Source organism: Ictalurus punctatus, chromosome 21, assembly GCF_001660625.3.
Source record: "Ictalurus punctatus breed USDA103 chromosome 21, Coco_2.0, whole genome shotgun sequence".
Taxonomy (NCBI): Eukaryota; Metazoa; Chordata; class Actinopteri; order Siluriformes; family Ictaluridae; genus Ictalurus; species Ictalurus punctatus.
Genome location: NC_030436.2, coordinates 10,773,578 through 10,791,743, shown reverse-complemented (window position 1 = coordinate 10,791,743; position 18,166 = coordinate 10,773,578). Strand labels below are relative to the sequence as shown.

At 39.2% G+C, this 18,166-nt stretch overlaps 1 protein-coding gene across 2 annotated transcripts in view; it reads left to right on the top strand.

The window, feature by feature from the left end:
- LOC108255281 (taste receptor type 1 member 3) overlaps positions 1–18,166 on the top strand; it is a 49,192-nt gene continuing 31,026 nt past the window's right edge. The window contains exon 1 of one of the 2 annotated variants that reach the window (XM_047149464.2): positions 1–686. In XM_047149464.2, coding sequence (XP_047005420.1) covers positions 568–686 — 119 coding nt within the window. In that variant the 5' untranslated portion in view covers positions 1–567. The remainder of the gene's footprint in view (positions 687–18,166) is intronic. The other variant, XM_017451137.3, reaches the window with a different exon arrangement.

The window sequence follows — 18,166 nt, the reverse complement described above, 5'->3', positions numbered from 1 at the left end:
TTTTTCTGGATCGTATTAAGCAGGTATTAACTGGCTCTTCGTGATTTGAATTTACATAAGTTATGTCCTTGTAAAAAAAAAAAAAAAAAATTCCAAATGCTATCCAAATTTTTCTGCACTTCCTTCCTGTTTAAACATCTCGATCCCAAACCTTGAGCTTCCCCTTTACAAGTTTTGACCCGTGAGCCTGAAGGGACTTTCCTGTCCTTGGGACACACTTCACCAAACACGTGTATGACACCTAGGCACAAGATGGTAAGATTCCAACAGGAAGGGTGTGTCCACACTGAGGGGAAGGACGTGAATCATCACCTCGAGGTTACCAGGTCGCGAAAACTCGACCTGCTGATGTAAGCTCACCGTAGCCGGTCCTTAACAGCAGGTATAAAAGTTCAAGCCGTGAGATTACACCAGCCAGCTATACGTCACACAACATCGTTAACCTGGAGGAAGATAAATTTTATAACGGCTTTTTTAGGAAGCGCGTTATTGTTGCTATAGTAACAGCTCATTCACTGGGACTTACTGCACATAACCAGTACTAAAAACAATGCTGGGATCATCGGTATGGTGAGCATTTATGGAAGGAGTCTCCAGTGTCAGTGTACAGAGCTAACTTTAACTTCCAGAGACGTTTACGCTTTTTGCGGTTTCTCTGTACCATTACCAGCTGCAACAGATAAAAAGTAAGTGTCACGCTTTAATTAATAATAATGAAAAAAGAATCATTGGTATATCAATGTAGTGTAGGAGAAATCCACTCCAGTGTAGGTAACAGTAACTCCGTTTCATCACCAACTCATTTCCTGAGTGTTTTAACCCTTACATTGAAGACTCGTGTTTGGTAGGTACGAACTCAGACGTCACAGCAGTGGGAATGTTTACAATTTAGAAAAAATAGTGTCAAGTAAAAAGACTGAATATAGTAATATAATAAGGATCAATGGCATTACTAATAGCTGTAAGATATACAATGGATAAATGTATATAAACTGCATGTTGCACTAATTTAGTCTGCTGTACCACATCTGGCTAGAATGCTAAGCGGCCAGAACTAACAGCTGTCGAAAGAATGGTGACAAATCAGTTCAATACGCCAGGCGAGCTCATATTCTTGTGTTTAGTCAATGCTGTGGGGAACTGGGAATGTCTCAGAGACAGCCATATGGTTTGAGGCAACACACTCACACACACACATTCACTCCAACATGTCCACACACACTCTGTCTGTCTTTCTCAGCCATGGAGACATGACACAAATCCAAGCACCCACAGGCATGAAAATGTAAATATTACCATATTACTACATTGGGAATGATTACACGAAGCTTACTCAGCCTCTTCTTCTGCCCACCTCTACTATTAATCATTTCCTCAGTTACTATAATAGGTCTGATTTTCCTGGAAATTCGTTAGGAATTACACACGGATACCTACATGCCGGCACAAGCAGGAGGAGACAGAGCCTGGGGGCGGTGTGGGTGTGAGGGTCATCGAGGCCAAGAGGGTGGGGCGTGAATGCTTGATCTGATGATTATGTCACACGATGGGCTGACATGTAATTTCACCGAAGCGCTGCTAAATTCTGGATTATGATTGGTCGGAAGGGATTGATTAACAACAGCAGCACCAGTTATCGTTTCTAAAGTAACAGCTCATTGGCAGGGACTTGTACATCCGGTAACAACGCACGGTTTACAAAATGTGCGTAATCGTTAATGCAGTGAAGTTTTCAGTAAGGAGATTTTTATTTTTTTTATTGAACGTTTATGGAAGGAGTCTCCACTGTCAGCGCTTTGTAACAGTCAGAGGTGAAGCTGTAACTTTTCAGACATCTACAGGACAGAGGAGTTTCCGCTTTGTTACGTGACAGGCCGTGTCCTTTGACATGATATATTCAAAAGAGAGAAAAATAAGAGAGGTTGCTCTTATTGAGAACAGGAACGAACTTGTTTCATAACAATGAATGTAACTATAAACAGATTAAATAGGACGTGTTGTTTTTTAGTAATTAATTTTTTTTTTTAAAAATGGTTAGTGTTGGTAAATTGCTGTGGTATTAGAGGAATAAAACACCTCAGCACTGCATTGGTTTTAACATTAACTCATCAGACCACCACATGGTTGATTATTTTCCCGTAACAACACAACATGTAATGTTTTATTCCTTACATACACGAATGTCAGAATATTTTCTTACTCGTTTTCTTTTCAGGCCTCATATCTCTGTAAAATGAACTAAATAATATGGTAAAATAGTAAATAATACTAAATAATAATGCTAATATGCAAAAATGGCCTGGCGATATGACAAAAATATCATATCAGGACATTTGAGGACACTGAGGATACTTTTCGTTAATGCCTACAAAGACGAAGAAGATTAAGGTGTTTATTTTTATTCCGTCAAATCAGTTGCATCCATTCCATACCATTTAATTTGTAATTATTAAAAACATTTTTTTAAATACATCACCATACCAAAGAGCTGAGATATCGATAAGTGTATCATGTAAACATTTATCACGATATTGATACTATATCGATATATCACCCAGTCCTACATGGTTGAACTGTTTTACTGTCCTGGTTATTAGTGTGTGTGTGTGTGTGTGTGTGTGTGTGTGTGTGTGTTTGTGTGTGTGGAGGTCAGTCTGCCAGATTGTAAACACGTGCATCTGCCATGTCAGCTTTCCAGACAGAACTGCATGGAGAGAGGCTGAAAAAGCAACCGCTGTGGGCTAATCAGGAATGTCCTCACACAATTAAGCTGCTTATTTTCATGGTTCAAAGCCAAGCACAGGATAAAGGGTGAAATATGCTGAAATATGTAAAGATGGAAGGAAATCCTTATCTGGACTTGTTTCTGGTTGTTTCTTGGGCACAAAGAATAAAAAAAAGTCTCTGATTAAATGAAGGTGCCATCGTAGGATTGAAATCAAGCAGGAGAAAGCGAGAGAGCTGTGAATTTTATTGGTCTCGTTTTATGTGTGCGTGAGCTTGGCACTGAGACAGTTAATATCTGGCACCCTGGCATGCCTCCGATGAGTGTTCCAGGTTTGTTCTGTGTTTCCATGCGGCAGTCACAAGGTCAAGGCTTTCTCGTTGCAGCGATCAATTTGTCTAAACTGTGAGCTGATTGGTGCGGGACTTGCTGCTGTTCTGGTTTCCTGTTCCAGTAGTTCCTCAGGGACTGACTAACCGAGACACACAGTCTCAAACTCCTCATACCTACCGCTAATAATCATTTCAGATGCTCGGGCCAGAACTGGGTTTAGCTGTGTAGTGGTGGCATCAGCCATCCAGGCTAGAGTTAAAGAATATCAAAAGCACAGATCCAACAAGAGAGAATGAGGAAATGAAAAAAAAAAAAAGTGATGTAAATCCCTTCCCTGAAAATAACTCCCAGGATAAAGAGCTTCATTTAACAGAGAGTCGTGCTATGAGATGCAGAAGCAGAAGCTAGTTTTGGGTTTAATTTGATCTATTTTTAACGTTTTTGATATTACCTTGAGCGTAACTCACCCAAGTTCAACAAGATGCTGCCATTTATTAAAGGATCAGAGATGACTAATCGGTGCTCTCTTTCTGTTCAACTATTAGTTATGTTAACGGGCTGCTGATCTTTTACCGGACTCCCGATTAATGGTCCGTATATTAACCACAGAGGTCACGGCCTCGAGCGTCAGACCACATCCAAACAACTACATTAATTCTGGACATCGCTCGCCTCACTGCGGGACTTAACGCTTCCCTGCAGCAGGCACGTCGGAGTCGTTTTTTCCGTCCTTTAAAAATGCAGAGGCCATGCGGACGCATTTGTCCCGGGTTAAACGACGTACTGCTCAGTGGAACTGCTCTGAAACTTATCCCAAGGACAGGCCGAGCGGAAACGCCAGGGTTGAGTGCATTAGTGAACAAGACGCAGCGCCGCGTTTAGTGTTCCTGCGTCGCTAAGAGCTACTGTTCAGTTTGAATTTTTGCCAAAATGCTAAGAAATGTCCTCTGTATAAATGTCGGTCATGCTAGCATATACTGCATGTCTGCATTAATAGACTAGAATAGACACATATTTTAGCATCTTTATTCTTTTTTAAAACAGTACTTGGTCTCATATAATTCAGAGCTCCAACCCTATTTAACATCTCAAGTGAGTGTGAATGCAATACTGACCCATTTTTCTGTTCTCGTAATTAGAAGTGAAAACAGTTGCCACGTAGGGATGTTGTGCTAAACTTAAAGCCAGACTTTAATTATTAAACCAGTCCTGTGACACTATATATGTACTATATGTAATTTATTTTTTTTGTTAAAGCTGAAAGTCTACACTTGATTGCTTCATTTCAAAACCAGTGTGTTGGCGTAGAGAGGAAAAACTACGAACAGTGTGTCACTGTCCAAATATTTACGGACCTGACTGTATACTGGTTCTTTTTTTACACTGAAATGAAATTGTGTTTATAAGCAAAACCAGCTATTCGATATCTGTCCAGTGCTGGAACCTGGTTTTACTACAATGCACAGAAACAACTTTGTTTTGAATTTAGTGTCAACTAAAGACATCTGGTTTTTTTCAGAGACGGTAAGGAGAGCTTGGATTCTCAACAGGTTTTTTTTTTTCTTTTTAAATGGTGTGGGTCTAAGAGACCCATAAATTACGCCAACACAGAGTTTATTTAAACAAGCTTTACGGGCCTCCTGCAAGCCAGCGATGTATTAAACAGTAGTCTGCTGCAGGATATAAAGTCTGACGAACCCTGGCCAAAAGACAAACAGAGATTTTAAGTTAAAAAGGTCAAAAATGTGAACACATCATTCATGAGCTGTGCTTTTAAATTGTTTTATACACCTTCTGTTCTCTATATCACTGCTCGTCAAGCTAGGCATGGGACACAGGGCTGCTGTGTGATTGGTCAAACCGTGTTGGTTCATTTTCTATAACAGCAGCTCTGACAGTAGCGCAGCTGCAAATCACAGGTTTCTATTAATGCGCTCGTTCTAATATATTATCGTTTCAATAGCAACAGCTCATTCACTTTTATGGCAGAGGGTCCACATAAACAGATCTTAAAAAGGTGAAAAATGCTCGTTCGTTGATGTTTTCCATAAGGAGACATTTATTTAGCATTTGTTTATGGAAGGAGTCTCCAGTGTCAGACAGAAGAGTTTAATTATTTTTTTGCAGTTTCTCGGTAACATGACAAGCTGCGTTATTTATGTCTCACTAATTTCAAGAGAAAGGACTTTTTATAGCTCCTAAAACGTAAGTGAGAACAGGAACTAACTTGCTTCATGGATGTTCCGAACATTATACGTAAGTTCTTTTAAGGTTTTTTTTCTAAGTAAATTCTTATTTAAACTACAGTGACCCTGACCAGGTTAAAGTGTTTACTGAAGATGAATTAATGTACACGATACTTGAAACTTGATGTCAATCAGCATGGCTTTTCTTTGTCCAGTGAGCTTCATATCGAATGGCCCGCTACTGTCACTGTTTTTTTTTTTAGTCCAATGGGATCCCAGTTCCAATGCACACCTCAGCTTCAAACTTAACTCTTTATTTTCATCATTCGTTCAAATCAGATTAAACACAAAATCGATCAGATTCTGTTCGATCCCGGCGCATTCCAGATTATGGCATTCCTTTTCCTTCCTTGTGTGATTTTGTACGACTTTGCAATCGTGACATCATGTCCTCAGATTAATCAAAAACGCCCACGCTGCCCACAGCCGAGTCTCACACAGGACTGGCAGTCTGAGGACAAACTCTCGGGATGGAAACAGGAGGTGGAGAAGACTGCTGAACTCAAACAGTTCCTTTTTTGGCGCATATAATTTTCAAGAATGACGTGGTGATTTAACGAGATGATGGCATTCATGCATGAGTTTGCTCCAACTTAATGACCCTTAAACTCACCACATACACACACCACATACACACACACACACGACTTTCTCGTGGGTGTCTTAAAGTGCACAAACTGTAGGTGGAATTCTCTCACTAAATTCCCAGTAGAATATAGGATGCATAATGGCTTTACCAAAATGACTCTAAATCTCACTTGTCTTTTTTTTTTTGTGTGTGTAAACTTTAGAAAGCTCTTCCCTCTGATGTTAGATTTATTTTTGTGCTCTTTCAGCTACTGTGGGATCTTTATTTTTTATTCAGGAGATCAAATAAACCACATCAGGGGGTAAGTAAGCCCTCAGTTTGTTTCAAAGCTTCTTCTCCATGACACAGAATACTAATTAATTCTGTTCATCTTCTAAGTAAAATATACTTCTGTTATACTTTAATACATGACACAGCTTTAAGACTAAGTTGTATAGATCTAGTCTTAATAAAATCAACATGTGTTCATGGGTGACAGATAGATAGATAGATAGATCAAAACTTTATTGCTCCCGAGGATTGCAGCGTTATAGACATTCACAAACATTCACAAGCAACCATTAATACAATAAGGTGGCACAGTACAAAAATAAGTGTAAACAAACTTGTAAACAAAGTGTGCAAGAAAATGAGGCGGTACCAGTTAAAATATGCCGTGTGAGGTATTTCTACTACTACTACTATTACTACTACTTAGTATTATTATTATTGTTGTTATTGTTTGTATTATTATAGTTTCTAGTCCTGGTTTTGTCTGAGTAGTGGGATGTCAGCATTGTTGTGACAGTAGAGTGGCTCATTATTCATTATTCATATCAATTGTTGTGGGTAAGAATGATCTGGCGTGACGCTCTTTAGTACAGTATAGGTCTATCAGTCTGTTACTGGTGCAGCTCTGTTAATCCAATGTTTGACGAAGGGGATGTGCATTATTGTCTGTAAAGGCTAACAGTTTGCTGAGTGTCCTTCTTCACAAACTGCCATCCAGCAGGACGTGTATAACAGAGCTGGCCTTCCTCACATATGGTTTCTCACACACTGAAAGAGTGGATAGATGGAGGAGGACTCACAGGAAGTTCCTGGACCCTGGGGGCTGGAGTTAAACAAGCGCTATATGTCACTGTTACTCTAAAGTCCAAACACAGCAACTCACTCGACCGACACTTCATCAGTTCGTATAAGGTGCCTGAGGAGGAAATATCCACAGGGTTGGACAGACTAAAATACTAAAGCTCTGCTGCATCAATCTCTTTAACTTAAGGTCGACTAAATGTCGTAACTTTTAATTTCCGACTTCTGACTTCCCTCAACTTAGAATTCCAACTCTGGAACTCGGGATGGTCTCCTCAACCTTGAGTTCAGCGCATGACGTCAACTAAACATGGTTGCTCACAGCATGAACAGGAAACAAAGTAGCATCACTCATCACAGTTAGCTGGCTAGCTTGTTGCTAACAAAAGACGTCCATAATTTTTCCCCCACACTTTGTAGAAGCCGAAAAAGGCGTAATTCTGATATACAGTCCCCTCTAGTATTGGAAAGTATTAGAACAGCAAGGCCAATTCTATTGTTTTCTCTATACATTAAAGACATTTGGGTTTGAGATCAAAAGATGAATATGAGACGACAGATTAGAATTTCAGCTTTCATTTCCTCATATTAGGTGAAACCTTGGGCTCAAACGAAGAGTAGACATTCAGAGCAATTAATTCTTTAAACAATCGATCTAACAGGACACACCTGGGTAACAATAAACATCTGTCAGTCACATGTTCCAATATTTTTGAGCACTTGAAAAAATGGGTAGGTTCAAACACAAGGTGCAGTGTTCTAAGTTGTATAGCACCTCTAGATATAAATAAGAGGAAATGAAAGCTGAAATTCTGATCTGTCCTCTCATATTCATCTTTTGATCTGAAACTTAACTGTCTTCAATGTATAGCGAAATCCATAGAATTGGCCTTGCCGTTCCAGTAATTTCAGAGGGGCCTGCAAGACGAATGCAGCATAAACCCCACTGCATCACTATCAGCAGGTAGTCGCATGGCAACATGACACCATGTAAGTAAGTAAGTAAGTAAGTAAGTAAGTAAAATTTATTTGTATAGCACGTTTCACACAGCAACGCTGACCAAAGAACTGAACAGAGTACAGAAAGTAAAATAGAAGCAGAATTAGACCAAATAAAAGCAGACAATAGGCAATAGAAAAAATCAATAAAAAAATTGTTTAAACAATTAAAAATTTGATCAAAAAGCCTGGTAGAAGAGATATGTTTTAAGCCTATTTTTAAAAGTAGTAATAGAAGGTGCAAGGCGGATGTCTATTGGCAGTTGATTCCATAGCAAAAGCAAAAGCTCTATCCCCCTTTGTTTTTAACCGGGAACGAGGGACATGCATGACCGTGCATGGACCATGAGGGAACGAGGGACATGCATGTTTCATGGACCATGAAACAAGTTTAAACTACAGAAGTCAACTCAGAGGTTCATTACATATTAAATCTTAGGTGTGATTGAAGATCACATGTTACTTATCATTAAAAAAATGAGGAAAGACTTGACTAGTTGGTGAAAACACTAGGAAATACTTACATTAAATCTTACATTTTGCTAGGAAATACTTACATTAAATGGTTCGATTGATAGTTGTGAAAGAACCTGCACTTGAGGAATTTTTTTAGTTACTAATAAACAAGTTTGTGTTGTTGTGTTGTTGTTGACGATGCCAAGTGCATTTCCTCCTAATCACTGATAGCTAGATTGTGCCAAAGTAACATACTTCATGAGGCACATTAAACTGTATGGTATGACAAGTTCCCACAATTGTCAACATAGTGTTTTTTAATGCCCCTGGCAACACAGATAAATGTTAAAAACCTTCTACCTATTGATAAAAGTTGGGATGCTGTGTAAAATGTAAATAAAAACAATGCAATGATTTGCAAATCTCATAAACCCGTATGTTATTCACAGTAGAACAGAGAAAACATATCAAATGTTTAAACTAAAGAAATGCACCGTTTTAAGGAAAAAAGAAAGTCATTTTGAATTTGCTGGCCACGACATGTCTCAAAAAAGTTGGGACTGGGGCAATAAAAGGCTGGAAAAGTAAGTGTTAGTAAAAAGAAACAGCTGGAGGTTAATTGGCAACAGGTCAGTAAGATGATCGTGTATAAAAAGAGTATCTTAGAGAGGCAGTGTCTCTCAGAAGTAAAGATGGGATGGAATCTGGATGGAAGTATATGTTGCTCTAAAACCTGTATATACCTTTCAGCATTGATGGTGCGTTTCCAGATGTGCAATCACTGCATTCGGTTTTTATTTACATTTTACACAGCGTTCCAATTTTTTTGGAATCCGGGGTTGTAAAAGCCACAATGAGTCAGATCGTATGATGATTGACAGCTGCGTTTCCCTGCCAACGAAAACGACTCGTAGACCGTTCTAGTGGTAGAAAAGCATGTCAGAACGACAGAGCGGCCCTTGCACGTCGTTTCTTTTTGAAGATGAGTGTATTGGTGTATTCTGAACCTATCTCTAGCGGCACAGAGCACAGAAGGAGGTGAACATCACGCTGGAGATGCACCAGAGCATCGCACGGCAAACATGAAGAAGCAGGACTCTTATCGGTGGAGCTTGGCAAGATCAAATCAACTTTGTAAGATATCTTATCTTACCTACGATATTATATTACAAATGTAATATCATATCAGAAACTGCAGTCTTGGTTTTCACTGTGCCAGAGTTTTATAAAAGGTATTAATGAACAGCTAAAAAACAGCTAAAGACCCACCTCTTCCATGAACACCTAACCAACTCATAATAACATTTTTTTTTTTAAATGCACTTACACCTCTACTCTGCACTTTGCTTCTTCTGGAATTCAATTAATAGATCTTGTATGGTAGCACTTCCTGTATTGTTCTCTGCTTGATATATCACTTTGCTTGTATCTTTCTCATTTGTAAGTCGCTTTGGATAAAAGTGTCTGCTAAGTGAATAAATGTAATGTAAATTTAATGAGATAGAAATACTGCTTTTTTGTCTCATTTTACAGCACTAGATGTAGATCAAACTAATAACTAAAAACTGACAGGACCACGTTCAATCTCTCAATTCAGTGATTCACAGAAAACCTCTAATATCTAATATCACCTCACAAGATTAAACGCTCCAGCAATGGTTTCTTTATGAATGCTTCAGAATGTGTTATAAAGGCTCTGTGTATATTATACCATTATAGATTCGATTGTAGATTTTGTTAATCAGATTTAATTCCAGTACATGAGCAGCTTTTAAGGCTTATAGATGCTTTACAGGGGGTATTCTTCATTGTTTTCCAGTTTTGAACTGTTTTCTATGTCATTACATTTCACACACAGCTGACCACACACTGGCCACACACATAACTTAACTGTGGGATCTCTTCTCATAACAGTGTGTAGAGAAAGAAGTCACTCCAGTACAGTAAATACGCACGTCAGTACACTTTGCGATGCGTGCTTGACAAAGTTTTACAGCATTCCTGTCTCCGGCTCATCATCACCAACTTTACTATGAATGAAAAACAGTGGACTGTTGAACAGTGCAGTAGAATAAACAGCTATAGATATCAGACTTTAGAAAGGTACACTCTGTAAATACCAGATAACTGTGCGGTTTATACCAGCCTGGACACTTATCAGGGGTGCATTTTCATTTAGGAGCATACTTTTGTCTTCTGTTAATAGATATTTCTGGAAGAGGAAGAAGAAGAAGTAAATGTTTATATTTACTCTGATAGTAAGATAAAGCTGAAGTTTTCCCATTGAGAAGGAAGTTAAGAGGAGCGCCACAGTTCTCGAGGCCAATTTAAAGTGAAAATATCACTATAGTATCGTACATTATTGCCAGCACTATAACCTGGTGTACAGTTCTTACATTTATGGCATTTTGGCAGACGGATTAATCCAGAGCAACTTAGAGTTATCTCATTTATACAACTGTGGAATTGAGGTTTAAGGGCCTTGCTCAAGGGCCCAACAGTGGTACCTTGGCAGTGCTGAGGCTTGAACCCCTGACCTTCTGATCAGTAACCCAGAGCCTATATCCACTGAGCCACCACTGACTTCAGTACTTAACACTGTAAATGTTCACAGTGCATCTCCAAAATAGACTTTTCCTGGGCGAGAGACGGGGTGTTCCTCTTTATTTTATTTTTTACTTAATGGTTAGCCTGAAGTTGACAAACCAAGCCAAAGATGACATTATGTGTGGGATGACATTAAAAGAGTTGTAAAAAAAAAAAAGCCTCATCACAGGCACCGTGTCTAGACGTTATGTGGCTGTTGTATGAAAATCATTCTAAAAGTAAGACTCAGAGGCAGCAATTAAGTTGTCTCGAGACCTACGCAATTATTCTCCCACTTTCTTTGTACTGCTGATTCTAGGATCTGCAATTATGAGTGGAACATTTTATTCGCTTCATACTTCTTATTATAACATCTCTGATTGTACTCGAGACGTGCTTGTTCTTGTTTTTTTTTTTTATAAGTTGACGTCTTCTATTTGAGGTCTTCACCATTTGTTTCGTTCTCCATAAGGGATTGTTCTGGCATTTTTCAACCTAATCTTTTATATACCACCGCTGTGACTTCTGCAATTAGAAAAGAAAAGAAAAGCCGTTCTGTCTAAAGGCAGATTCTGATAATTCAGAAGGTGTTTCTATAGGAACAGCTTATTCACAGGGAATCGTATGGCAGACGCTCCACATAATCTAAGACTAATAATAGTCTAATATTATTAATAATCTGCCTAATATTTTAGTAGGTCGCCATTGTGCCCCCAATACAGCTCTGACCTATTGAGGCATGGACTCCACAAGACCTCTGAAGGTGTGCTGTGGTATCTGGCACCAAGACATTAGCAGCAGATCCTTTAAGTCCTGTAAGTTGCGAGGTGGGGACTCTATGGATCGGACTTGTTTGTTAGGTACATCCCACAGACGGTAGATCGGATCGAGATCTGAGGAATTTGGAAGCTGATTCATCACCTTGAACTCTTTGTCATGTTCCTCAAACCGTTCCTGAACAGTTTTTGCAATGTTGCAGGGTGGATTATCTTGCTGAAAGAGCACCACTGATATTAGGGCGTACCGTTGCCATGAAGGTGTGTACTCGGTCTGCAACAATGTTTAGGTAGGTGGTACATGTCAAAGTAACATCCACATGAATGCCGGAACCCATGGTTTCCCAGCAGAACATTGCCCAGTATCAGTCTTCCTCCGCTGGCTTTCCTTCTTCCCATAGTGCATCCTGGTGCCATCTGTCCCCCAGGTAAGCGATGTGCAGTCACTGGTTCACTGGTTGTCTTATCTTGGATCACTTTTGGTAGGTACTAACCACTGCATACTAGCTCAGACCCAATCGTCTCACCATCACAATTTGGCTCATTGCCAAAGTGGTTCAGATCCTTACGCTTTTTAATTTTTTTTCTGATCCCAACACAATAACTTCGAGAAATGACTGTTCACTTGCTGCCTAATATATCCCACACCTTGACAGGTCCCACTGTAATGACATAATTGTAACTTCAGCTGTCAGTGCTTTTAATATTATGACTGATTGGTGTATAAATTGTGGATAGATTTTAGGCTAAAATCCTAAAAGTATTCTTTTAATGTGGTCTGGTGAGGTATTTAAGACACAATCTTGCTCTTGCCTTCTTAAAAAGGACATCAGGATAAGGAACAAAAGCTTGAATAGGACCTGAGGCATGAATTTGAACACAAGTGACTTGAACGAAACAGCAGAATTGCCAGCACAATCCTCTTCCTCTCTGCAGCATGATGGGAAGGACTACATTCCCATCAAAAGTCTCTAATCCTCTTTCACACGTTCTGCTGCTGGCAAGCGGACGCATACCAGTCTCAGGCCAGATAAGATTGGGACTCGCTGAGAGCAGCCGTCAGTGTGAAGTGCTCCATAGTGGGTTATCTGCAGCACAGGAAGCACCCGTCCTGCGCTGAGAGAAAGTTCCATAAGCTCCCTGGATGGTGGAAGACTGCGTAAGTGTAAGAGTACTGCATGACAAATCCAAAGCATTTCTGGTTAGCTATTCATTCTTCATTTCCAGGAAGTACACAGGAATATTCCTTCAGAAAAATGACATATACAATATGACAGAACATATTAATGTTTCTTCTGAATACAAAGTGACTCACTGGGCATTATTGAGCTTCCAGAAGTTAGTCGGAGGATAAAGAATTCTCTGCCGCCCACCACCCTACTGCAGGGTGAGTCACATAGCAAGAACAGGAAGCGAATCCCACACTTGACCAACCAAATCAATCAACTTCAGTGAATAAAGGAAACGTCAAGCAAGGTGGAAACACATGACGTTGCACTCCTATCGTGTCTGCATTGTTACAGATCCAGTAATGCCTGTAAAATCTTTAGTCAGACGATTAGAATCCAGTTTGTTGATTTTTTATCATTTTGAGGTTATATTTGAGGTATTTCTTCTTTGAAAAAACGTTGAGATGTTTTTAAGCTCCAATGTGGCTGGTCTTTTTGCCACACAGCAAAATCGCCAGTGTTGAATTAACTCTTTTGTGTCCAATTGAACACGAATAAACAGTGTAGGTGTTAATTCAGGTGGAGAGTGTGCGAAGCTTCATCAGCAATAACATTAAGAATATAAAATAAAATAACTTTGATTTGTTTAACGCTTTGTTGGTCACTTGGATTATTCTATTATAGTACAAAATAGTAAAACGAAGGCCTATGAGCAGGGGTGTACAAACTTTTGATCAGCAGTGTATGTAATTAATAAAACACTCTGTGTCATGCTGTTAAATAGAAAAATAATCAACGACTGAGCGGTGTGATGAGGTAGATCTACTCTTACCATGTCCAGGTTGATTATTTTCCCTTAACAGTGTGTCTTGAAGTGTTTTATTCCTTTCATACCACAGCAATTTGCCAACCATTGCATTTTTGCACTTTTTATCCATTTGGAGTTACTTTTGTTGAAGGAAAGCTGGTTTATTTTCTTTCTTACATTATAGCAGCTACTGTATAACCAGTCTTTCCTTCTCCTGTAACTATACTGAGAAACCAAAAAGTGTAAACGCTGTTGTCCTGAAGATTTTACAAACTTTCCGAAGAAAATGTAAAAATACAGTTTCACTTCTGAGTGTTCCAAAGCTCTGACACTGGAGACTCCTTCTGTAAATGTTCAATAAACGCACTCTTCAGTAGCTATGAATCGACCACTGTATAAGTCCCTGTGAACGAGCTGTTTCTATAGAAACGAGGACGTGTTAGAGGTTAGAACGTTAATATGAACCTGTGATTCATAGCTGCACTACTGTCAACACCTTCTGACAAATCAGACTCCAGAATTCAGCAGCACTGTGGTAGAAATTGTTTTAATGTTTTAGATATTCGGGAGTCTCTCGCTGGTCTCTCTGCTGAACACTGGTGAGATGAGAGTATAGTACAGTGTGTATCTGTGCAGTACTCAGACAATGTGTGTATTATTGCCAATGTGATGTACTTGATGTTGGCAGGAAAGAAGTATTTGTCACAATGTGCTGTTGTGGAGGTCCTCGCTTTCTCTCTCTCTCTCTCTCTCTCTCTCTCTCTCTCTCTCTCTCTCTCTCTCTCTCTCTGTCTCTGTCTGGGCTTGTTATATAACACTGAATATTCCTTACCAAGAGAACTCACTTCAGTGCATGTGTGTGTGTGTATGTGTGTGTGTGTGTGTGTGTGTGTGTGTGTGTGTGTGTGTGTGTGTATGTGTGTGTGTGGGAGCAGGAATATAATTAAGAGTTGGGACATACCTATCTACCTGCCTTCTGTCACACACGTTGACCCGTCTTGCACAGGTACATGCTATTAAACAATTTTTTTAAAAAAAAACAAGACAAGGAAATGACAGACAGGTCTACACAAAATCCTAAAACATGACAAGTTCATGAGATTTTCTTTTTTAGTAAAAGCTAGGGATTAGTTCATATTACACTATTAATAGTTTTGTCAGTTGTCCCTTGAGAAGAACCCTTAAATAGGAAGCTAAGAACCCTTAAGGAACCCTTTTCTAATTTAAGTACACACTACAAACTCCAAAATCATTGCACATTATTTTCTCCAAAACATTTAGAACCTGTTTAACACTAATGCTCTTGGAACGCTTCTTCGCCTACTGAAAGGGTCCTGATCGAGAAACACTGGCACATAGAACTTTCAACAAGGAGAACCTGTCAGGAGTTTAAAATTTAGCTCATGGTACACTAATAGAAGAAATTTTTTAAAATAAATTATTATTCATGTATAATTATGGGTTCTATCTGGAGCCCTTTCTGATAGAAAAACACTAGAATATTCAAGTAGAATAGCCCTTGAGAGTTCCGGACTTAACCTTTTTTCCCCCTAATAAATTTATCCTAGAATCCTTATGGGTTGTTTGGTTGTCCCTCTATGGGAACCAGTAAGGGTACTAAGTAGAACCATATAGCAAAGTGTTTTGCTATGAGCAAGGATTGTGGAACCTGTTTTTCTGTAATTTATGCAAAGAATGTGCAGTAAAGACTTTATTGGCAATGATTTTCCTCTTAATTTCTAGAACCTGCCAGGAGTTTTATTTATATATGATTTAGCTCTTTCATGTACAAGTGTTCTTTATAGAGTCAATGGATATTTAAGGGTTTTTAGCTTTTAAAAGGGTTCTACTTGGATCTTGTTCTGGTAGGGAAACTCTGTTCTAGGGTTGTTTATAGAAACTTTACGGTTTTCCCTTGAGGGACAGCTAAAGAAGAATGTGCTTCATTTGTCAGAAATACAAGAATTCAAAGAAATGTTTTTGAGAGCACTTGATTGCAAGTCAAGGGTGTGTGTGTGTGTGTTGTGTGTGTGTGTGTGTGTGTGTGTGTGTATGTGTGTGTGTGTGTGTGTGTGTGTGTGTGTGTGTGTGTACGTGTGTACATGCGTACGTGTGTGTGTGTGTTTGTGTGTAGGTCCTCAAGCTTCTAAATTTTTCTCCTGTTCTAACCGGCCCTTGGTGATTCACTTCAAGTCCAACATTCATACACTTACTTTGCATTTCCTTACACACTTTTCCTCCTTGCTGTGCTGGATGTTGTTGTCTTTCTTTCTCTTTGGCACTATATGCTTAAAATACACCCACATCTGTGCTGCTTCCGGTAAACAATCTTATGTTTTGAGACGATACGATATGATAAAACTCCACGGTTCATTCTGTGAGAAAAGCTGCAGATCAAAAACGTTGACCTCGGTGTGCTCGTTAAACTTTATGATCTAGAAGACTCAAAAATAAACACAAGATCAAGACTGCATGAGGGACAACACTGAGGTTCTGACACCACATACAGTACACATGCATGTACACACTTTTTTTTTTTCTTCAGTTTGCCCAAATAACAGACCTCTAGCATGAATAAGAGCCATTTATTCTCAATAATATAGAAATATTTATTCCCCTCTATATTTCTGATAATTGGTTGTGAACGGGAGATATGGTGCTTGTCAGACCCGGTGGTCTCTCCTCCAGTCAAACTGCGTCTGGAGGCTCTTGGTGGAAACAAAACATTTGAGTTAATTGAAAAAAGAAGCAGTCTCCGTGTAATACACAATATCTACAATCACCCTTCTTTTAAATTCATAATTTTGTTTCAACGCTCCGTATACTGTACATATTAATCACAGTACTCAATTATTCACTTTTTTATACTGTCTGGATTGTGATTGGTCAGAAGGTGTTGAGGACTTTCCTATAACAGCAGCTCTGATAGTAGTGCAGGTTTATATTAACGTGCTTGTTATATTAATACAGTATCGTTTCTATAGTAACAGCTTGTTCATAGGGACTTATACAGCCGATGCTGCATTAATAAATAAACAAAGTAATCATTGAGATGGTAATGGTTAATGCGGTGAAGCTTTCTGTATGGAATCATTTACAATTTACAAAGAGTCTCCAGGGTCAGTGTTTAAAGCTGTAACTTTAAGATTTCCACCATGTTTAAGTCTTTCCTCTTTCTCAGTAACATGACAACACGCTGTATATAGCAGACAACATTATACCGGCCGTCCAAAAAGTCAGCATACATAGGGGACTATGTTTGCCAGCACCTTTGATTATGTGGATGTTCACGTCTTCTCGGTCAGTCCGCAACACTTCCTGTCTTTTTGAATTCGTTAATACGTTTGGCAAGAGCGTCATGGTTGGTGATGCGTTCACCACATTTCCTGTTAAAGTCCATCGCAACCTTGCGACAGCTTCCTGTTCCGGCCATGAGAACGATCTCAATACGTTCTTCTTTTGTCCAAGGCGTTCTGAAAGCCGATCTGAAAAAATATATATATGTAATATGAAGTATGAAACATTTTGCTAAAACGTGTTCATTCCCCTGTGAACTGGGACACCCTGTAGTAATACAACCTTAAACGTAACTATAAATTGATCAAAGATGTATGTCACGGTTTCATTGCTGGAAAATCACTGCGGTATGAGAGGAATAAACACGTTGGGGTGCTTACAGTAATTCCGCTCGTCGAGTATTTTCCTATAACAGCCTCGTCATGTTGTGTTCCTTACCTAAAGTATCTGAGATACCCACAAGGCCTTGCAGTGCCATGGAAATACAGCAAATTAGAGCAACACGCAACACACAGACTTGTCCACATGTCTGCTAAGCTTCGGATAAATATTTAAATAATGTGACAGTCTATGCTTTATTTACAAAAATAAATAAGCCTTTTGTTTGGAATCCAAACAGTCGTTAGACACCAGGCTTTTGTGGCCAAATGCTCATGGAAGATTAGTGGATTTGTTTAGGAGAGCTCTGACTGTTCTTCGAGCTCCTGCTCCTCCTCCGACAACGATGATGACAGCACAGCATTCTGAATGGCAAGGCTGCTTCTACTGTTTCGCATGAAAAAAACCCACGCGCTGTTTGTTTTACCTGTTGCTATTGCGACCGAGTTGTCTGTCCATCGGTGAATGGAGCAAAGCAGCAGAAGCTGCGGTGATACAGCATTACTGAACACATTCATCTTGTGCACAATACAACATGTTTGTTTAGGGAACGAGCCATAGCTTTTTTTTTTTTTTTTAATTAAAATTCTTGCTTTGATTTGCACCATGTGCATGCACATAAATGTCTTAAACTCAGACATGCAGAGGTATATTCCTTAAATTGTAACCAAGATAACTTTAGACAAGGTTCATAGAGACTTTTGTCTGGTCTGTGCAATGATTTCCCGTGAAA